Source organism: Pelodiscus sinensis, chromosome 4 (genome assembly GCF_052426305.1).
Source record: "Pelodiscus sinensis isolate ZL-2025 chromosome 4, ASM5242630v1, whole genome shotgun sequence".
In the NCBI taxonomy this organism is placed as follows: domain Eukaryota; kingdom Metazoa; phylum Chordata; order Testudines; family Trionychidae; genus Pelodiscus; species Pelodiscus sinensis.
In genome coordinates this window covers 103,624,973-103,648,174 of record NC_143055.1, presented here as the reverse complement: position 1 = coordinate 103,648,174, position 23,202 = coordinate 103,624,973, and the positions used below count along the sequence as shown (strand labels likewise).

Here is a 23,202-nt window from a genome sequence, read left to right as displayed (position 1 = left end):
GTTGCATTGTATTGGATGCTAGTTGTATGTCCTTTTGTCCTAAAATGTCTCTCTACTGTTTGGGTTGCTGTTGTCAGAACAGGGTGCATGGTGTAAACAGCTCCCACTTGATTTTCTGTAGTCTCAGTTCTCATGCCCATTTCTTACTGCTGTGTGGCTGTTGTATCTGTGTCTATGAAAATAGAAATGAATCATGGTTCTTAAAAATGAAATAGCATTCTGAAGACTACAATATCAGTAAGGCAGTCACGTCTGTTTATAACATTGACTGACGCTAGTAGAGTTTTAGTACGATTTGAGTTGTGTTTCAAAAAGCAAAAGGCAAGTCTTTTTAGCACACTGGTTCTCCTGGTCTTACCTCCCTTTTCCTACCATCCCTGGTGGCATTGTTGTCGTGTTTGTTTTGGATTTCTGTTTAGCAGGCAAATCTTTTTCTGACATACGGAGATGACTCTGCAGGACTTTGCTATCACAGTATTCCTGGGAAGATTTATCTGCTGAGGGGTTCGAATTTTGCTGTATCTTTTTTTTGTAATTTATTTGTTATAGTAAAGAGGAAAATGACTTATAATGGAAGAAAAAGACTCTTACTGTGGAATTCCAGTGAAAACTAATACTGCACAGTTCAATTACTTATTTCATGCCCTGGATCAAAATCATGATCAATAAGGAATCTTTCTGTGCTTCCTTCCTTTTGTTTATATAAACACCAACTTGATCTTGTTATCGGTTTCCTGCTGATTATAACAAGACTAGGACAATTGACTTAATGTCAATTTTGTGTTCCTCTCAGGGGGACTGTGTCCTGTACTGAACTCTGGAAGACTTTTTGCACAAAATTTCATCAAAAAATCTGACCGTTTCTGTGGCTTCACGCACCGGCTGTATTTTAAAATTACTTTTTCTGTTTAATTAACTGAAGCTGGTAACAAGCATTGCTTATTGTGTTAAAAATGAAGAGTGTAATCCTGATCCTATTGAAGCCCATTGCAAACCTCACACTGAATTCAGTAGAGCCATGATTTCTCAGTACATTAATTCAGTTGCTGTGTTCCTTATTTCTAAATCATTTCCAACAAGTGACTGATGTGTTATGGAGTAATTCTGATACCCATTGTAAGTTGTTTGGAAAACATTCTATTGAGAGCTCTTCTTTAATATCAGTAGTATTTTCTGTCCCATGCTTATACATTATATTTGAAAAATAGCAGTTAACATGTCATGTAACATCCGATACAATTACTAGCCATTGAAATATTGTGTTTCATAAAAGATTTGATGCCTCTTTGCTTTGCAAATAAAACTGTTGAAAGTTCCCATCAGTACCATAAAATTCTGCTGATTGTGCGGGATTGTCACTTTTGCCTCCTCACATAGTAGATTACAAATGGGATTCTACTTGCAGTGCTTCTGGAAAGTGAAAATTAACTTGTCATAAGAAAATACAAATTAGCATGTCTTGTATTGACCATTCACTTTCACTCACTTTTTAATTCTCTCTATTTATCAGCAAATTGAATTTTTGATACAACTAGTGGAGGCTGGATTCTCCAATTACTGAGAATATTGCGCTGTGTTTTCAAAATAAAAATGTCTTTTCCTGTAGGCAAGTGACTGTCCCCCAGTAAAATGTCCAATGCCTAGTGGACATAGATTACCTCACTGGTTTATTTATGAGCTATTGCTGTGTTTAGGGGAGGGCAAATGTAACATGGGTTTGTGATTCCTGTGGGGCTGAGGTTCATTAATGGAGGTATAGAATCATTCCCTCAGGCAACTGGATCATGCCCTCTTCCCTATCAGGCTCACCTGCTTTTGGTGGTGGGAAGATTATTTGTGTGGCCTGATGGAAAGGTGAAACATGGACAGACTTTCCATTATTGGAAATCTTGTGCCCTGAAATTCTGTGGGGCAGAATCTGGCTTAACCTCTGATAACATATACCCTCATATAATGCATGCTGAGTCACAATTTTTATTTTACACTGCATTTAGGATGAATTAAAACCCAATTGAATTCCTAAGTGCTAAAAGTTATGTGCACTCTCACCTCTTCCACTGTTACATTGCGTGTTAGAGTATATAGTTTTGTAGAAGGAGTTCTGCAGAAATGCCATTGCAAGCAATTTGCTGTTGAGAACATTTAAAGGCATTACAGAGACAGTAGTAAAACATTAGTGTAATAAAATTGACTGTTTGAATATCATATATTTTGTATCCTATTGGTACTTTAGTGACAGAACTGAAGAAACTTGCCTTTGATATATTTGTATATTGTAATATAGCCCTCATAGTGTAACTCTCATTTAAATGAAATGAGTGTGGGTTTTGCCTTTGCTTTTTATGGTGTCAAGATTTCAGCCCTAGTTTTTAACTTGTGTAGAAGGTTTTGTTAGTTTGCTTTGGGCAGTTTTATTTCATAATATTGTTATTTTATGTCTTTGGAATACTGTGCACAGCTATCTAAATAAACTAAAGAGGAGTTAGTAGAGTTCAAAGCTAAAGAAGTCTCTTAAGTATAAGATCTGGATATTCCTAGTAATTACCAAAAAAATAATTTGTGAAGAGAATATTTTTTGTTTGGTACTGTTATTGCCAATTCATAAAAAGGCATTGTGTTTCTTCAAATCCCTAAAGTGCTACTCTTTGGTACTTTTAGCATCCTAGTAAAGTGTCATTGCACAAATCTTCTATTTTAAAGTTCCTTCCCTTCTTTTTTTGATTAAAATCAAACTTAGAATTCTGGAGTTTTGTGGGCTTTATTTGTACTTTGTCTTGTTCTTGTGCATTTGCAGGCACATGAACTGATTTTTCAAAATATGCAGCTATGTGTACCTATCTGAGATCAGATGCAAATATGCTTCCATATGTAAACAGTATTTGTTACTGTTATAAATTAAGAAAGAATCTCTTGACCTGTGATATTGGCTGTTGATATGAAGGCTTAGTTAAACCCAAACTAGGATAACTGTAATATGAATAACTTTCAAAATATAAGTTATATAGTTTGAATCCCTAGGTTATTATACCACTTGATTTCTAAAATTCAGATGCCTCATGAAGCACTGCTAAGCTGTGTAGTGACTGACTGACAAATTTCCAGCATGCAGTGATAATTTTATTTTAATGCTTATTTTACAATGCGCAATGCTATTTTTTGTTTCAACAGGACCTTCAAACATGGGTGGATGGTGCTAATGAAAATGGCTTTGTCCTTGTCTCATTTGGAGCTGGAGTGAAATATTTGTCAGAAGATATAGCAAATAAATTATCACATGCCCTGGCAAGGCTTCCTCAGAGGGTTATCTGGAGGTAAGAACTACAGAATAACATATGTTTGACATAAATTTGAAAGTTTCCCACTTCATGTTTGGGCTGTCCCGGTTGGAGGCACACTCAATTTGGGACACACAATGTACATAACCTGGATAGCAGGAGGGACTTAATTATTTCATGAAAGGTAATTTGTTGCCCTTTTTTAGACTCCTTCCCTGCACTTTTTCACAGATGCTGGATTTACAACATTGTCCATATAGTCTTCTAGCCGAGTGCAATTCAGGTTATATTCAAGCACTGAAATGTAAGCCAGAAAGAAATATGAGGTACTTTGTGATGATATTAATTACATGTGGGTCTTTTAAACATTGTTGCTATTTAAAGACATATTAGAAAATGGGAATGACATCATAATAACAAACTGTTGCTTTTGGTTTAGTTGCTCTTTCCTGGGAATTTTATTTTAGATACATTAATGCTGGATACAGTTTTTATCTATTAAAATATTTAAAACCAAATACAAGCTTTTGCTGGATATTTTCAAGAGTCAGATGAGTCTGTAATAAAAACGACTAACATTTATATAGTACCATTCAGAGAAAAATAAGATAGATTAAATGCTTTACCAATTGGAATCCTATCCTGGCAAAGAAATGTACTGGGTCCTGGAGTAAACTATGACAGCTTAACACTGTGCAATAATTTATGACAGGAAATGAACGGGGGGTAATTTTTGGTGGTCTGGATATAATTACTCAATTATGGTTTTACAGCTGTATAGATTAGCGTGAATATGGTTGATTTAAGTGTTTGCAAATAGGAATGTTGTCTTTCCATAAAGGACAAGGTTTCCTCTGCTGGAGAAAGGACTGGGACCTCAAACTGGAAAATTTTAAAATCTATTTACTGGGTATTACCATTATCCTTCCACAAGCTTTGCAAGTAGAGAGGATAGAAAACTTTCTGTCAGAACTGTTTTTCAACAGAAAACTGGCTTTACAACAAAACTCACGTGTGTGTGTGTGTGTGTGTGTGTGTGTGTGTGTGTGTGTGTGTGTGTGTGTGTGTGTGTGTGTGTGTGTGTGTGTGTGTGTGTGTAAGGAGCCTGCCTTCCATGGCAAATATTTAGTTTTCACTAGAAGATGAAATTCTTTTAGTTTTAATTTTTTTTAAAAAATGAAATCTTCAGTTGAAAAGATCTACACATGATTTTGCTACTATTTTTCATCCACATTTTTGCAGGGAAAAATATTTTTCTGACCAGCTCTATTTACAAGCTGTTCTCTGCTAAATGACTTTTGGTGCAATATTACAAGGGCATGTGTCCAGTAATTTTTTTTCTTTTGTGGGATGGTGACAAAGAAATGATTATTTACTGTTTTCTTGTTTGTCATGGTCTTCACTTCCCATCTTGACTACTAGATTATATTAGCGTTGTCACCATGATGATTATATTAGGGATGTAATAGTATAGTTGATTAATCGGTTAACTGATAAGCAAAAGCTTCTAGGTTGATGTTATAGACTACATGCATTTCCGGCCCACCCCTTGTCAGTAAATTTTTTAGCAGGCTGGCCAGCAGCCCAGTTCAGTCCTAGCTTGCACTGGGTCCTGGACCTACCCCTGCTGTGGCTCTGCACTTAAAGGCTTCGTCTAGATTTGCATGATTTTCCGGAAATGCTTTTAACGGAAAAGTTTTCCATTAAAAGCATTTTCGGAACAGTGTGTCTAGATTGGCACGGACGCTTTTCCGCAAAAGCACTTTTTTGCGGAAAAGCATCCGTGGCAATCTAGACGCGCTTTTCCGCAAAAAAAAAACCCGATCACCATTTTCGCGATCGGGGCTTTTTTGCAGAAAACAAATCTGAGCTGTCTACACTGGCCCTTTTGCACAAAAGCTTTGCACAAAAGGGTCTTTTTCCTGAACGGGAGCGGAATGGTATTTCCACAAGAAGCACTGATTTCTTACAGTAGGAAGTCAGTGCTTTTGCAGAAATTCAAGCGGCCAGTATAGACAGCTGGCAAGTTTTTCCAGAAAAGCGGCTGATTTTCCGGAAAAACTGGCCAGTCTAGACACAGCCAAAGTGTATTAGGAGCCTGGTGGGCAGGCAGCCTGGCTCAGTTCTGGCTTATGCCGGATCCTGGAGCTCAGACCCCTCCCCCCGGATAGGGGCTGCCCAGGGACTATAGAATAGTCGACTAACCGATAAGAATTCATGAGGTTAAGTGACTATTCAATTAACTGATATTTAACATCCTAAGATTGTATTCTTCCCTGTTGAGGTGGAATAACTAGTATTTTTGAAAACAGGAGTTTTAGGCACTCGAGTAAGGGAACTGATTTTCAGGAGAGTTGAGCGAGCTTCTTCTGTGCCCCTTGTGAGAGTCAATTGCCTTTGAAACCAGAAAGCTTTCTATGGACTGGCATTCAATGTAGATTTTTCTTGGTGGGTGTTCTCCCATGAACAAACACATTTTGGATATAGAGCTATAGCTAATATTCATAACTTCAGACACAGAGATGATACATGGATTTAAACAGGATAATCATATTTAACAAATTATAACTTTCCCATTCACACCATACATGACACACTTTGTGCAAGATTTGTTGTAGTTGTTTAACTGAGCCAATATTGATATAAATGGTAATGTTTCAGACATATATTATCTCACACATAGGGATTATTTGGCTAGTAAATAAAAACTATAGTGCCATTGTACAAATCAGACAATATGCTCATCTGGCAGCCACAGTGCAGGAAAACTAAATAACTGAAATTACTTTGTAGTTTATCAATTATTTTGTAGCATCTGAACTGTCGGACCTGCTAATACAACTCCAGTTTCATGTACTGGAACATAAATAGACCCTTTCCCCATGTGACTGTTTTTAACATCGAGAGATAATTTGGTTTGATTGTGTGTTTTACATCTCAATTTCAGAGCTTTTGAGAATTTATTTTGAAAGATGACTGTATTCTGTGCATTTTAGGTTTTCAGGAAGCCAGCCAAAGAATTTAGGTAACAACACAAAACTCAGAGAATGGTTACCACAAAATGACCTTCTTGGTGAGTGTACAATGTTGTGAAAGCCTGTTTTTTTATCAAGGTTTGTGGAGTTGACAGTGACGTAACATTTGTGAATTTAAAGCAAAACTTCTCTATGAGAAATAGTGCTGCAAGAATGTAGCATTCAGAATGAATTTAAGATAATTAAACCAACCATTTTTTATGTTCTGAATGCAAAGTAAATTAATAATCCTGCCTCCCTGTAAAAGTGCAGTATGTCATGTATTGAGAATATAACTGAAGGGGAATAACAAACAGATTGCCATTTTCAGTTGTTTATAAAAATGTCCATTCTAGCTGTAAATTGTCCATGGTGATTCCCAATGTTACGGGATTTTTGTCATTGTTTTACATGCTTGTTTTTTGGCTGGAAGAATTTAAAAAAAATCCCTAATTGTTAAAATTTGAAAATTTAAGTACAGTAATTCCTCATTTAACACTATATATATGTTTCAGAAAATGATCATGTTAAGTGAAAACGTGTTATGCAGGGTCAATTTTCCCATTGAAAATAGTGGAAAAGGTGGGGGTTGCGTTTCAAGCGGTGGTGTCTGTTGGGACCGGGACATAAGGTTGGGGGAGAAAGGGGACTGGGTTACAGCAGGGAGGGGAGGTGTTTGGCTCTGGGGAAGAGGAGGAGAGGGGAGGGGGATTGGTTTGGGAGTATGGCTTGGGAGTATGGCTCTGTCACGGGTCTGCCGGGACCCGCACTGCGTCCGATGAGGGAGGGCCTGCAAGTGGAGGCAGAGGAGAGGAGGCAAGGCGTCCGGCGAGAGGGAGTCAGCGGGGAATGGCGTGGTGAGCGGCGAACCCTCCGCTGTTTTACAGGGAGGCAGGGGAAGCCCCACACAGCCACCAGCAACGGGCCGGCTGGGGAAATCGTGTTATTCTGGGGACGATCGTGTAATTAAAAAAATGTTCCCTAAAAAAAACCAACATGCTGTCGTGAAAACATGTTAAGCGGGCACGTGTTAAATGAGGAATTACTGTATGCTGTTTCTCTGGATGACATCTTATGCTAATAATTTACTACAAACTAATACCTAATTGATTTCAGTGGTTAAAATCTGAAGGAAAACTTTTTCAGACTATTACAACAGGCGTGTTCTGCTATTTTTCCTTAGTTTCCCCATCAGTACAGAGGTAATTGATTAGTTAATGTGTGTACAATTCTTTGAGTATATAAAGGGCTAAGTACAGTGATTATTATCATCATTTGGTTTTCATAATAGTTGAACACATTGGTTTTTGATTGAACAAGTACAAGGGATATACTAAGGGTATGTGTACACTGACAGATGTATACAACAGCAATTACAGCGTTGCTCACAGAGTGCTGCAGGAAAATCACTGCTGTGTGTCCACACTGTGCTCCTTGTCACGGTGGAGTGCATCCACATTAGCATGTCTTCTTATACCACAGACAACAGTGCATTGTGGTAACTATCCCACTGTGCACCTGGCTGCAGGGTGCTTTGGGAAGGATTTGGCAGTTTGCAATGCCACATAGTGCAGGCAGCAAGCATCATGATTGCTCCATGGTCATCCTATTACACTGATGGCAGCTCTTCAGCTGAAATGTGGGAGGAGAGGGAATGTTGTGTGTGTATGTCCATGTGTGTGGGGGGGGGGGACATACTGTGTTTTGGGGGACGTCAGCATGCGGTCTTGTAAATTTGGTCAGCGGCAGGAAACAACCCTCCTGAAGCAGGGAGAGAGGAGAACCCTGACATTGCCTGCCATCCCACACCTCCTTGGCTCTTTGTACAACAAACTCTTGTCACTTTTTCTCACTCAAACACAAACACCTACCTCTCTGATGAACGGCATGAGCATTCCACATGAATGGTTTGCTGCATCCCAGAGCAGATCAGCATAGCATGCAAGCTGTCCAAAATGAAGCTTTGAAAAGGGATATGCGCATTCCTGCAGTGAGGCAGTAAACTTCAAATAATGAGCAGAATGGTCACTGGAGGGATTATGGGACATTTCTGGAGGCCAGTTACAATGCAGCAAATGATGTGTCCACACTGGCACTTCAGTACTGTAGCCGTTGCACAGAAAGCTCTACACTTCTCATTGAGGTGGTTTAGCTAGAATGCAGCAGCAATGGAGTTAGTGTGCACTAAGTGCCTTACCTCAGGAGTTACGGAGCTGGGAGCTGATTTACCATGCTGTAACTCACCGGTGTAGGCAAAGCCTAAGTCAGGTGTATCTGCAGTGGTTGTTTACTTTCTTCCCTCTGTCAGATATAATGTAAAACAATACATTATTATTTTATTTATTTATGCATTTATTATTTGTAGTATGGTAGTGACTAGAGATCTGGCTCCCCTGTATTGGGCTCTATAGGCACAAAACCAAAAACATGTTCTTGGCTCCAAAGAGCTTATAACATGTTACATGTTTTATTTCTTTCAGTTCAGTAGAAATCCCTTTATCAGTCCAACAGAACATAAGCCTGGACAAAAGCATTTGAAGTGCATAGGAGGGTTTTTTTTACGGACTTTAATGGATTGTAGATCAGGCCACATCTGTGTGAGGAGAAATTTGTGATCTGTCTGCTCCATATACATGTAAAATAATGAAGACACAAATTCCTGGGATGAAAGAAGAGCCCCAGGGGAGTCTACTTCAGTCTTGGTCAGAGTTGCTGAGTCTATGAGATCGCTATCCTTTCCTCTCCTTTCTCATCTCTATTTTCTTCCCTAGTGGTTGGTTCTGGTAAGAAAGAAACTTTAAAAAATATTATCTCATGCTTGCATTGCTTTTACAATGTACAAGGAGAAAGTCGCTTATGTAGAAATTTGCTAGAATCATGCTACCTTGGAACACTGTTGACCTGCAGGGCGGACACAGACTTTTCCAGGCCCTCGGCAATTTATGGAAAGAGGCTCAGGTGTAAGGGGCGAGGTAAGGGGCAGCCAGACCTATGTGTCATCCAGACCATATTATGCCTCCCCCTGCCAGCCGTCAGTGTTGCCCGGATCGTGCCATGTGGGACTTGGGCATCTATTTAAAGAATCCAGGGCTCCAGCCGTTGCTGCTACAATGGTAGTGGCGGCGACACTTTTAAAATCTCTGGTCCCTCCTCCCATCAGCAGCCCTGCTTTCCTGTAACTATTAGTAAGTTGAATACTATACGATATTTGCTTTATTAGCAAACACTTCAAATATGTAGCTTTTGTTCATGTTTACAGTGAAATTCCAGAAACTCACAGATGCACACAATTCACTCAAACCCGAGAAATGTGCATAAGTAGCAAAATATTTGTATTTGTGTTGCTTGTTCCTACAGAAAAATTATCAGGTTTAGAATGTGAATTACAAATTGCTAACAATTTTTATCCACTTATTTATCAGCATATTAAGCCAGAGCTGAGTTAGCACCTGAGAAATAGGAAGTCAAATAACTATATTTCAGACATAATAAGGTTTTTTAAAGAATATTTAATACTTATATATTCCCAGGAGCTTTTCCCCTTTTGGGTCAAAGTGTATGAAAACACTGTTGAGCTTAGAACCCAATCAAAGCTCATGGTTGTTTCTAGGTTACTTACAAGTTGTTTGCAAATCAATGGCAGTCTGAGTCATTGTACAAAGTAATTTATTAAAAAGTAAATAAGTGTGTGTGTGTGTGCACGCGCGCTCTCGCACATGCTATGATGTATTGTTACTTTTACAATCAGACCATTTTACCCCAAAGAAAGATAATTATACTGTAACTAAAGGCTCCTATTATTTTAATGAATTCTTGGGGATGAGTGTTCTTTGCTTGGTTCATTTATAATGCTAAGTTTACTTTTAACTGACTGTTGTTGATTACTACCATTAAAATATGCCGTCAGCTTCTGCCCCTTATTAAATTGATGTTGTATTTAGTCAAAAATAAACACCAGGCTAAATAGGATGCTCCAGTTCAATCTTAACATTGTCTGGATATAAAAAAGGACAGGAGACACTTGATATGGATTTTAATCAGACCTCAGTGTTATTATATAGATGTCTCGGACTACATGGCAGATTAAGTGTACAGTACATGTAAATCCATGTTTATTCAAATAGTTATCTGGGGCTTCCATCAGCCTCACTTCATTTCAATCTAAGTTCCCCAGCCAACTCATGGCTTGAACCTTACTATCCACCACCTTTATAGGAGGGCTTAGGTGGGCTATGAGAGTGGGGAGTTGGCTCCCTTCTATACCAAACATGGGAGTTCCTAATACCCCTCACTCATTTTGTTCCTTTATCCAGCACCTTTACCAGGCCATTTATCTGATCCCTGGATGCCTTCCTATGGAGTACTTGCACTGGATGCTGCCACAAGGAGGCACCAGCAATTTTGTTGGCTTCTTCCCAAACATCTCCCAATGGCCTCTTGCTTAGTGACCCAGTTTGCTGAAGGGTTCTTTCGGGGAAAAGAACTCATTGTCTCTTTCAAGATCATTAAGGGACGTCAGCCACTTCATTGTCTTTGACCAGGGATCACAACCATCTACCTTCACAGTGAGCTGTATTGGTGACTTGCACTCTGTATTCTTGAGCAGACAGAACTCATTAAGAGAAAACAAAATAACTAATTTGTGTTCCTGGAGCCAAACCTCTCCATTCCACTAACCACATCCTATTCCAAGGTTCCAGGGAGTCAGCGGCAGCTCCTCGGATTTCCTGCTAGGCCCTAGTGCGAGCTCATGAAATCTGTCAAAATGGAAATGAGACCAGGTGACTGCTATTCCATTATGCATTCCATACTTAGAAGAAAAACAGATGTTGAAGGTTAAATATTGTAAAACAAATGCCCCTAACCAACTTCATAACCCTGTGTGATCTGGAAGTTTAGGCGATTGCTAACCTGTACCACTGCCATATTGTCACACTTGTTGCATAGGACAAAGAGGCTTCCCCTCAACCAGGGCTTGCACTTTTTGGACCTCACATTCCTGGGCGGGTGATTCAGTGCCACAAAGCTGACTACTGTCCACCTCTTTGCAGACGTCTTTGACCTCTTTCCAACCTTCTTCCGGCCATAAAGCAGAGTCATAGTCCTTCACCAAACCCAGACAAACCCTACCCCCACTTTGATTGTGGTGCGGTCATTCCTTCATCTTTTCCAGTAACCTGGAACCCCTCTGTACTACTCTCCATTCTAAACAGAAATCTGAGGAAATGAGGAGTAACGGTAGTTCGAACTAGGAAGCCTATTTCGAACTACTTAGTTCGTGCCCCGTGTAGCCGCACTGCATGGGGTTCGAACCAGCGGGGATTTAAAAATGATGGCGCCCCGCTTATGCAAATGAAGCCCGGGAAATTCAAATTCCGGGCTTCATTTGCAAGTGCGGTATGCCTACAGTACCCTCCTAGTTCGAACTAGGAGGGTAGTGTAGACATACCCTCTTTCTCCAGAGGGATGTAAATTAGACATACCAAAATTGCTAATGAAGTGGGGATTTAAATATCCTGCTCTTCACTAGAATAAAAATGGCTGCTGCTTTTTGCTGACGTGGCACTTTGCCGGCAAAAAGCGGCAGTCTAGACAGGAATTGGTCGATAAGGAAAGCCTTTTCCCACTGATCCCTTATGCCTCGTGCAACGAGGTATACAGGATCGGTCGGAAAAGCCTTTCCTTGTCAACCAATCCCCGTCTAGACAGCTGCTTTTTGCTGGTAAGCGGTGGCCATTTTTATTATAATGAAGCGCGGGATATTTAAATCCCTGCTTCATTAGAAAATTTGGTATGTCTAATTTACATCCCTCTGGCAACAGAGGGATGCAGTCTAGACACACCCCTAGAATAGAACTAGTCGGAATCTCTCAGTATCAACTTACAATTTATATTAATTTTTTAAACCGTGTGTGTAAAATAAGGTTTTCATTTTGCTGAATATACTCCATTTTGCATATTGAACTGTAAGGAATGAGAAAATATGGATTGCAAAATTTCTGTGGCCTAAATTGAAGAAGGTATTTACATAACTTCAGGCAATTGTGTGTACTTTCCTGAAGACTTAGAAACTTGATACTCAGATTTAGTGAACTATTTTATACTGTGCATCACAAAATCTTTGAAAAAGGAATCTTTAAAATTGGTTTGGACAAAAACAGAGGCTTGAAAACAAAGGATATTGATAATAGTAATATATTAACTTGACAGAGAGAGGCATCCAACGGAGACCTGGGTTTTGTTTAACATATTCACCCATGAACTAAGAAAGAGCTTAAAACAGTAAAATATTCAAATAATACTTGTTTAGCAGAAGTTGCTGAATGGGGCAGTTGAGCTTTTTATCCCTAATTTTAGTAATTTTATCGTACATATAATCCATGTTTGTAAAGCATTTTCTTTTACTTCACTCATCTCTGTAGGTCATGCTAACATTAAAGCCTTCCTTAGCCATGGTGGTTTGAACAGTATTTTTGAAACCATGTACCATGGAGTACCTGTGGTGGGAATTCCTCTCTTTGGAGACCATTATGATACTATGACCCGAGTGCAGGCCAAAGGCATGGGAATATTATTAAACTGGAAAACAATTACTGCAGATGAACTTTATGAAGCACTGGTGAAAGTCATTAATGATCCCAGGTAAGGAAATGTTGTTTCCCCCCCCAAATTGTCATTATGGGTTAAATCTTCATGTAAATTAAGATTTGTCTACACAAATATTTATACAAATGGAGATTCCTGTACACAACTGCTGCCTGATTGTCCAATACCATCATAGTGGTATACTGTAAACAATCAGAGTGGCATGAATAGCATTGTTGGGGCAGCCAAAGACTACTCTGTGTCTTGTGCACAGAAGGAATTAACCTTGATTGACCTTTTATATTGTTTGAGCTAAGACACCAGATTCAGAATCTCTGCCAGGCAGGGGAATGGGATTATCATCAGTTCACACCTACAATGATTTATCATTATTGTAGAATCTGTCAGAGGGTTCTGATGGCTTCCCAAACAAAGAGGAAAGTAGAGTTATTCTTTTCCAGATTTTAGAGACATTTATATCTGGGGTTCAACCAAACCTACAGCAGGATAGAAAAAGTTACACCGTCTCTGGGCTTTCAGAAAGGAAATTGGAGAAATCAAATAATATATTATTAGGGATGTAAAATGATTTAAAAAAATGAATCATGATTAATCACATGATTAAAAATTATTTGTGATTAATTATGCAATTAATTGTGGTGTTAAATTATAATAGAATACCATTTATTTCAATATTTGCGGATATTTTCTAGATTTTCAAATATATTGATTTGTGGTACAACACTATGCAATGTACCTTGCTCATTTTATATTCATTTTTATTACAAATATTTGCTCTATAAAAAAGATCCAAAAAGAAAAAATAGTTTTCAATTCCCCATTGCAAGTACTGCAGTGCAGTCTCTTTATCATGCAAGATGAATGTACAAATACAGTATTATGTTAAAAAAAAAAAACTCCAACACCTTCATTTAAAAATAAAACAAACTTTATAGCTTAGTAGAAGACTCATCTGGCATTTCTCAAGTCCTTAGCTTAATTAATTTGGTTTTTTTTAAATAAAATCAAAATTTACATGTTATATTTAAATTGTTGCTCTGGAGTGGGGCTGCACACGAGGGGTTCTGTGTGCAGGCTGCCCTGGTAAGAGAGGACGATCCCAGCCCTCTGCCACTGCAGCATCTTAGTGCCATGTGAGAAGCTCGTCTCCATTGCCACTATAACTCCAGTGGGCACAGTCAAGGGAGGGATGTATGTCCCCTTGCTGGGGCAAGTCCAAGTTCATTTGCCCCCTGTGCTCCCCAGCCAGAGTGAGGATGCAGCAAACTGTGCCCTTTCCCCTCACTTCCTGACAAAGGGGAACTACCACCAATTGAAGAGGGAGCTTCATTCCTAAAGGGCTCGGAGTGGGGGTTGGGGGGGGGGGAAGGCTAGGGACTAGGACAATCCTGGAGCGGCAGCCAGCCCCTTTCACCTGTTTGGTGATTCTGTCTCTTTTCTCTAAGGTTTTCTGAGAAGCAATCCCATTCCAGGCACATCCCATTTTCCTGACACAACCAAACCCTTACCTTGCTTTAAGTTATATTCAGAAGAAGCTGTGTACCGAACATGGTGGTCATAGTTCTTATTATTTAGGAGGAGTTCTTGAACAAATAGACAAACACATAGGCATATTGCAGATGATTTCATGAGAGATTACACTTAGTCTTGTTATAGTGACAGATTCATGCTGTCATCAAGACTATTGCCACTGGTGATAGCTCACATTCTCAGGGAGTGTACCCAAGTTCACACTGTAGCTAATGTGAGAAAACCAACTGCTATACCCAGTGATTAGCATACTGCTAAATACCCCATGTTCCACAAGAGGAAGAATGTTCATGTGTCAGAACCTTATTCCAAATATAGATTATCATTTTTATCACACAGACTTTATCTAAAAGAGGTCAATGTTCAAACTATTTCTCTAATGCATTATACTGTAGGAGCTTTGGAGTACAATGGGGACACAGCCTATCAAGTTGATAGGGTTAGAAGTTGTAGGTCATATTTTTATTGTCTTTGGGCAGGATAATGCTGAGTAAATGCAATAGAAGGCCTAGGATTTTAATGAAGGAAAAAATATCCAAGTAGAAAGTTGCAAAGAAAATCTCGAGAACACTTGTTACGCCAGCCTTCCACTGTACAATTATCTGATGTGAGGAGAGGAATTTCTCTTTAGTAATCTGTTTGCCCTTGAGAAAGAGTCCCCATGAGCAGGGTATTCTGGTCATAAAAATCAATTAATAAATGCATCCTCCACCTGAAAAATCTAGGTTAAAACAGTGTAAAAACTAGGCAGACTATATTAGTGACATGGCATATCACTTTATTCTGACTTTCTCTAATAACTGCTAACATTATTTTCCATATTTCATTGGACAGGAGTATAAATGAACATGTTGGACAGTCTGTGTCCGGAAAAACAACTGAAGACAGTTGGCTATTTTTGAAAGGGACATTATTAAGGGACCAAAAGCAAATTATTCCACCCTGTAGGAAAGATAGAGAGTATGGCAAGAGACCACCTTGGCTTAACCAGGAGATCTTACATGATCTAAAAATCAAAAAGGAATCTATAAAAGGTGGAAACTAGGTTAAATTACAAAGGAGGAATATAAGCAAGTAACACAAGTATGCAGGGGCAAGTTTAGAAAGACAAAGGCCCAAACTGGGCTCAATCTAGCTAGAAGAGGTAAGAAGAAAACATTCTACAAATATATTAGAAGCAAGAGGGGAGACCAAGGACAGAGTAGGCCCATTGCTCAGTGAAGAGGGACAAACAATAATAAGAAACTTGGAAATGGCAGAGGTGCTTAATGATTTCTTTGTTTTGGTTTTCACCAAAAAGATTGATGGTGACAATATGCCTAACATAGCGAATGCTAGTGGAAATGGTGTAGGTTTAGAAGTTAACATTTAAAAAGAACAAGTTATAAATTACTTAGAAAAGTTGGATGTCTTCAAGTCACCAGAGCCTGGAGAGTATTTTAGGAGCGGATACAGGAGCTTTCTGAGCTATCATCTTTAGCTATCATCTTTGAGAAGTCATGGAAGTTGGGAGAGATTCCAGAAGGCTGGAAAATGGCAAATATAGTGCCCATCTGTAAAAAACGGAAATGAGAACAACCCAGGAAATTACAGACCAGTCAGTTTAACTTCTGTGCCAGGGAAGATAATGGAGCAAATAATTAAGGAATTCATCTTCAAACATCTGAAAGATAATAAGATGTTAGGAAACAGCCAGCATGGATTTGTAAAGAACAAACCATGCCAAAACAATCTGAAAGCTTTCTTGGATAGGATAACAAGTCTTGTGGATAAGGGAGAAGCAGTAGAATTGGTATACCTAGACTTTAATAAAGCATTTCATATGGTCTCACATGACCTTCTTATCAATAAAGTAGGCAAATACAACCAACATGGGGCTACTATAAGGTGGGTGCATTACTGTCTGGATAGCCATTTTCAGAGAGTAGTTATTAATGGATCACAGTCATGCTGGAAGGGCATAACAAGTGGGGTTCTGCGGGGATCTGTTTTCAGACCAGTTCTGTTCAATACCTCCATCAATGATTTAGATGATAGTATAGAGAGTACGATTATTAAGTTTAGAGATGTTACTAAACTGGGAGGGATTGCAAGTGTTTTGGAGGATAGGGTCATAATACAAAATGACCTGGACAAACTAGAGAAATGGTCTGAGGTAAATACAATGACGTTTAATAAGGACAAATGCAGAGTACTTCACTTAGGAAGGAACAGTCAGTTTCACAGTGGCAGAATGGGAAGCGGCAGTCTAGGAAGAAATACTGCAGAAAGGGTTGAGGGTTCATAAGGACCACAAGCTAAATATGAGTCAACAGTGTGACACTGTTGCAAAAAAAGCAAACATGATTCTGGAATGCATTAACAGGAGTATTGTGAGCAAGACACGAGAAGTAATTCTTCCGCTCTACTCTGCATTAATTAGGCCTCAGTTGGAGTATTGGGTCTAGTTCTGAGCACCATATTTCAAAAAAAAATGTGGAGAAATTGGTGAAGATTCAGAGAATAGCAACAAAAATGATTAAAGGTCTAAAAAACCTGAGCTATGAGGGAAGACTGAAAGAACTGAGACTGTTTAGTTTAGAAAAGAGAAGATGGTGAAGGGACATGATAATGGTTTTCAAGTATCTAAAAGGATGTTACAAGAAGGAGGAGAAAAATTGTTTCCCTTGGCTTCTGATGGCAGGACAAGAAGCAAGGGGCTTAAATTGCAGTCAGGGAAGTTTCGGTTGGACATTAGGAAAAACTTCCTAACGGTCAGGGTGGTTAAACACTGGAATAAATTGCCTAGGGAGGTTGTGGAATCTTCATCACTGGAGATATTTAAGAGTAGGTTAGATAGACATCTATCAGGGATGGTTTAGATGGTACTGGGTCCTGCCGTGAGTTCAGGGGCCTGTTCTTAATGATCTTCAGAGATCCCTTCCAGTTCTAGTAATCTATTATTTTGTTATAAGACTGCCTCCTGAGGACCTCGAGAGGTCTCTAATAAGTTAGGTTTAATTTTCAATGTTAATGAAATTCACTGCATGTAGAAGGCCAACAGAAGAGTAATGCATCAGTGAAATCCCATTTAAACCCTTCTGCTGGCCCTCTGCATGAAGTTAATTTTACTCCATTTTAACCTATGTATAGAGATCGATGTAGGTACCACTACTCTCCGTATTTATTTTTACTGTTGCATTGAAGAGGACTCACTTGTCTTATGGTGCATCTCAAACACCTGCCAACCACTGTTCTTTGTCATTCTCTTTTTACTCTACTCCACTTAGTATTAAGAATTTCAAGTACATTTCTCTCTTCACATGGAAAATTGTCATTTGAGAGTAAGATAATCTTAATTTTTTGCATTATTTGTTTCATTCCCACAGCTACAGGCAACGGGCCCAAAAGCTGTCTGAAATTCACAAAGACCAACCCGGCCATCCTGTTAATCGGACAGTGTATTGGATTAATTACATCCTCCGACACAACGGAGCACAGCATCTACGTGCTGCTGTTTACTCTATCTCTTTTCATCAGTATTTCTTACTGGATATTGCCTTTGTTGTACTACTTGGTCCTGCCTTATTCTACTATATTTTTGCCAGGATAACAAAGTTTATCCGTAAACAAAGCAAACATCTTTGGTCAAGTGACGAACATAGCACCATTAATGGACATTACCACAACGGGATACCAAATGGCAAATACAGAAGAAATGGTCACATTAAACATGAAAAAAAGGTGAAATGAGCCAATTACCCCATGTGCAGTAGTAATAAATCACATCAATAATTGAATTTTATCGCTGTAACTTAGTCTAACAACTACTTAAAGTAAAACGTCAGTAAACAGTTCTAACACTCCCCTACAATATGTAATCTTATATGATGAGATTCTATAGAACTAAGAAACATCTTTAAAAACAAAACAAAAAACACAACCTAAAATGTAAAGTGTATTTTATTCTTAATACTGATGCAGAGAGGTTATTTTGGCACTGAAATTTTTAGAAGCCTTAATTCGCTCAAGTAATTCAATGTCCTTATTTATGATTTCCCAGTTTTTAAACATGAATATGTGTGTCCCAAATAAGGAAAGGCTTCCTTTTACTTTTTATTTTCTTATTTTTATTTAAATAACTTTAGAGCTAGCTCTGTGTTATATTTGTTAAAGGTTTGACATGTTGTCTAAGAATGATGTTTCAATAAAGTCACCTTTCCCAGTGTTTGACACACAGCAATTAAGTTGCAGATTGAGAACGCAGCCATAAGAGAACTTTCTCAAAACTGAACATTGAAGAAAAATGGAAAAAGTATTTACAGTTTTCCCCCAATAGACTACGTAACTTTTCTGTTCTTTGCCATTACTTTAAAGAAAAGGATTTTGATTAATCTAAGCTAAGTTGTAAATTTTATATTTATGTATGTTTTAATTTTATTTTGTTTTCTGGGGGTTTATTTGCCTTTCCCTACATAAATAAGTTATTCCACTAGAAGAAATGTGGGGGAGTTTTAATTAAACGAATAAAATGGCAGTGTGGGTAGGATTCATAATTAAGAAAAATAAATGAAACTCAGAAAAAAAATGGCACTGAGCATAGTGCAGAAGGTTTGGCCCTTGAGCAATGTAGAATAAAACCACTCTTTGGGGTTTGTTTAACCAAAAAGTTGAATGTCTTTCCTACTAATTATTATTATTATTATATTAAGTTTTTTTTAAAATCACAGTGTTGTAGATGTTCTCTTTTAACAGTTGTATCTGGAAAAAAATATTACCTTATATTGATCTGTACTACACAGTCCCTGTTTAAACGTAGTTGCCAACACTAAAGTCTCTGAGCATGGGATGGGAACTATTCTCTGGGTTGGTAACCAATGTATGTTTAGAGGTTTGATGCCAAGCATGACATTTAACCTACTAAACCAAACAGTTCATAGAGATTGTCTCTGCTGCTCCCACTATGGTCCTATTCCTCAACAGTTTGCCAATCATTGTAGCTGACATACATCTTTTCTGCCTTTGAATGGAGAATGGGGATTCAGGACACTGGGCATAAAATCAGAGCTGTCTTGCAAACCAAAGTTGGCAACTATGCGTTTATTTCCCTGTCATTCTGTTTACTTGGAATTTGCACTACACATGTTGTGAGTGTATGTTTTATTTATTTATAGTTTGAAATCCCATTAATGACAGAGGAAGGAAAGAAGCCCATTTATCTGGTTCACTAACACTAGAGGAGTTATGAAAATTACCGAATGCTGAGATTGTCTTCATACACAGTGACATCATATTTCATTATTATACCATCAGGAGCCTCTCTTCTATAGCAATAAATAACATTACAAACCTATTTCTAATATATGGTACAGATATTTGTACTGCTCTCTGAATACTTGAAGAAAATGGGTTATAAATAAGCCGATTAGATATCTCTTTTTACAATCTTATCAGTACATTGCAAGAAAAGGAACACATTGAGGCGATGATTGGTGGGACAGTAACAGGATTTTGAGTGTATGAATGAGTTGCTTTTACTGTTTTTGGTATAGTGAAGGTACAAAAGCACTGACCAGATGATTAAGCATAATTTAATCTCCACTGTGATAAAACTTATGCAATAAACATGGATTTAATAGAGAAATACTGTTGTTGGAAGTATATTTTTATTTAAGTGATTCTTATTTATCAAGTTTTGAGTATATGCACTATCTCACACAATATGTATTTATATATAAATGTATATATGTATGTTAAAATACATATGTACTGGTCACTATGTACACTCAAGGGGATGGTATTTATGTGAAACACCAAACATAAATGCATTTTGTGATCATTCTTCTGTTTCCTCACAGTGAAAAGCCCATCACTGACAAAGATTTTAACTTTGTGTTTTTTATTAAACTACTGCATTTTTTTATTTCCCTGGAAATTCAGTGGGGCTCAGCTTTCATTGTGTAGCAAATTTTATTTGTAAATACAGTAAAACTCCAAATGTCCGGCATCCAGTGGTCTGGCACTGCTGATAGTCTGGCACCAACTGGAACCCGAAAGTGCTCCAGCCAGCCAAACAATTGGAGCTCCTGTGAGCCCCACGCACGCTATTGGGCCGGGAAAGGGAAGGGGTTTATACCCCTGGGATGGGTCTGCTGGACTGCACTGCATCTGGCTGGGGGGCGGGGTGGGTGGGGAACGGCGCGGCGAGGGGCGAACCCTCCACCATTTTGCAGGGAGGCGGGGGAAGCCCCGCGCAGCCGCCTGCTACAGGCCAGCTGGGGCTGCAAGGGGCTGCAAGCGGCAGCGGTGGACTTGGGGAAGCGGCGGGGCAGAGTAGCTGGGGTGCGGCCGGGTTGGTCCCGCAGCGCCACCCCTCACCTGAGTGGCGCTGCGGGACCAACCCGACAGCATCCCAGCTGCTCTGATCAGTCACTTCCGCAAGTCTGCTGCTGCCGATTGCAGCCCCAGCTGGCCTGTCACCAGCGGCTGCCCGGGGCTTCCCCCGCCTCCATGCAAAACAGCGGAGGGTTCGCCCCTCACCGTGCCGTTGCCTGATGACCCCCCGCCCCTCCTCGCCGGTCACAGTGTGGGTCCCAGCAGACCCGTCACAGCCCCCCTGCCGGAGTACCTCCTGATACTCAGGCATATCTGATAATCCGGCACCACCTGGGTCCCAAAGGTGCCAGATTATCGGAAGTCTACTGTTCTTGGTTCTATTTGACCATCAATAGGGCAGGACAAACAAAGAGTAATATTTGTTCATACAACAACACATTTAATTTCTGTATTAAAGTGTAGACATTCATTTAATACTAACTTTTATATCAAAACACTGCTATTGTGCTCCTGTGAAATAGGGTGGTTTTTTTTTGCATTAAGTAGGACTAACTATACTAAATTATAATATGTAAAAGCATGTAGGGGAAAATAACACATTGGTTTTATGGAGGTGTTTATTGAGATGTAGAGAGCTCTCTGACTAGCTAAAAAGTGTTTCATTGTGGAGTTTAAATTTGGTATGAGGTTGAAGGTATCCTCATGCACCCCTATGCTCCCATTAGAAATTCATAATGGTTGACAGTGCCAGTTTCATTGTTGTTCCCTAAAGTACCTCTTGCACCAGTAAAATGTGAAAATGGTGCAAGTCCAATCAGTTCTCTTCTCAGCTATTGCTGGCAAAGGGTAGTATACAAAGGGTCAGGCCCTCCATGGACTTGCATGTTGTATAGTCGTTTACAGCTGTGCAGACTGAGTACAAAGTGTGTTTAAACTGCTACAATCCACGTAATGGAGGAGATTCCTTATTTGGGGCCCTTTACATTCATTTTGAGCAGGTGTAATGTTGTGGATGTCCAAGACCAAACTTATTAGGCAGTAACAGCATGGCATGGTGTAAAAGCAAGGTGAGAAAAGACACCCACACCCACACCCACACACACACATACACATATAGCTATAAAAATGAAGGATATATAGTGGACACAGAAGCAGGAAACTTACAGAGGAAAGGGATTGTTCAGAAAGGAAGTACAGTGATTGAAAGGCAAATAAATAAATGACTAATTATTCCCCAAGTATTTGAGTTTCTTTTGGCTGCAGTTCTAACTAGTGGTGATATTTGCACAGGCTGACAAATGAAACTGAGAAATAAAATCTCTTTCTAAAGTGTTTGATTTCCTCCTGCCATAATTTGACAGTGTATGTAGGAAAGAGATCTCAAAGGCAAAAAATAAAGAAATACCAACTGAGCTAACAAAGGACAAGGACTGACAGGCTGCCATCTGTAAAGTTTGCTCCTTACATCCTCTTCAGCCTCCTTGAGTAAATATGAATCTATAACTTCTTTAAAACTCTGAGGATGTCATAAAAAAAGTACAGATCCTCCAAGAGTGAGTTCAGCCACAAAATTGTGCTGATCTACTCCCTATTTATTTATGGCATGTATTTTACTTCTGTAGTGATCACACCTGTGTTTTAAAGGGTGGACTTTGTCCATTAGTTTCTAAGTGGCCTCAACTGCTATATATGTCATAGCTGAGTGCACTTGAAAGTTCCCTTTGCTTAAGAGGTATGCTGTCTTTATCAGTATTCTCTGGGTATATGTATGCAGAGCTTTTTATATTTCTATGTTCATTTGTATATCATGTGTCTTAAGATCTGCATGTTATTCTTGTTCATATTGCTTTTCATGGGGTGTGGGCCCTAGCTTCTCTCACATTTGAGCACCTTCTAAATACAGGGACTAAGGTACTTTGCACTCTGTGAGTAAGGTGGATCACCAATACAGATTATCTGTGGGTAGAGTTAGCAATAGTCATGGCAGGCAACACATGGTAATCACCTGGGCAGGCATTTTCAAGGAAGCCAAGGAGAATTATTAAAATCCCATTGAAATAGTATTTGAACATGAGGGCTGTCTCTACACTGGCCACTTATTCTGGAAAATCAGCCGCTTTTCTGGAATAACTTGCCAGCTGTCTACACTGGCCCCTTGAATTTCCGGAAAAGCACTGATGATCTACTGTAAAATCATCAGTGTTTTTCCGGAACAACTATGCTGCTCCCGTTTGGGCAAAAGTCCTTTTCCGGAAAACTGTTCCAGAAAAGGGCCAGTGTAGACAGCACAGATTTCTTTTCTGCAAAAAAGCCCCGATCGCGAAAATGACGATCGGGGCTTTTTTGAGGAAAAGTGCGTCTACATTGGCACGGACGCTTTTCCAGAAAAAGTGCTTTTCCGGAAAAGCATCCTGCCAATGTAGACGCGCTTTTTCCAGAAATACTTATAACAGAAAACTGTT

General features: G+C 39.2%; 1 protein-coding gene across 2 annotated transcripts in view; it reads left to right on the top strand.

The window, feature by feature from the left end:
* UGT8 (UDP glycosyltransferase 8) overlaps nucleotides 1-18,571 on the top strand; it is an 82,674-nt gene extending 64,103 nt beyond the window's left edge. For both annotated transcript variants that reach the window (XM_075929804.2, XM_075929805.2), the window contains exons 3-6: nucleotides 3,169-3,311; nucleotides 6,272-6,348; nucleotides 12,712-12,931; nucleotides 17,794-18,571. In XM_075929804.2, the coding sequence (XP_075785919.2) occupies nucleotides 3,169-3,311; nucleotides 6,272-6,348; nucleotides 12,712-12,931; nucleotides 17,794-18,157 (804 nt within the window). In that variant the 3' untranslated portion in view covers nucleotides 18,158-18,571. The remainder of the gene's footprint in view (nucleotides 1-3,168; nucleotides 3,312-6,271; nucleotides 6,349-12,711; nucleotides 12,932-17,793) is intronic.
* Nucleotides 18,572-23,202: the final 4,631 nt, after the last annotated feature.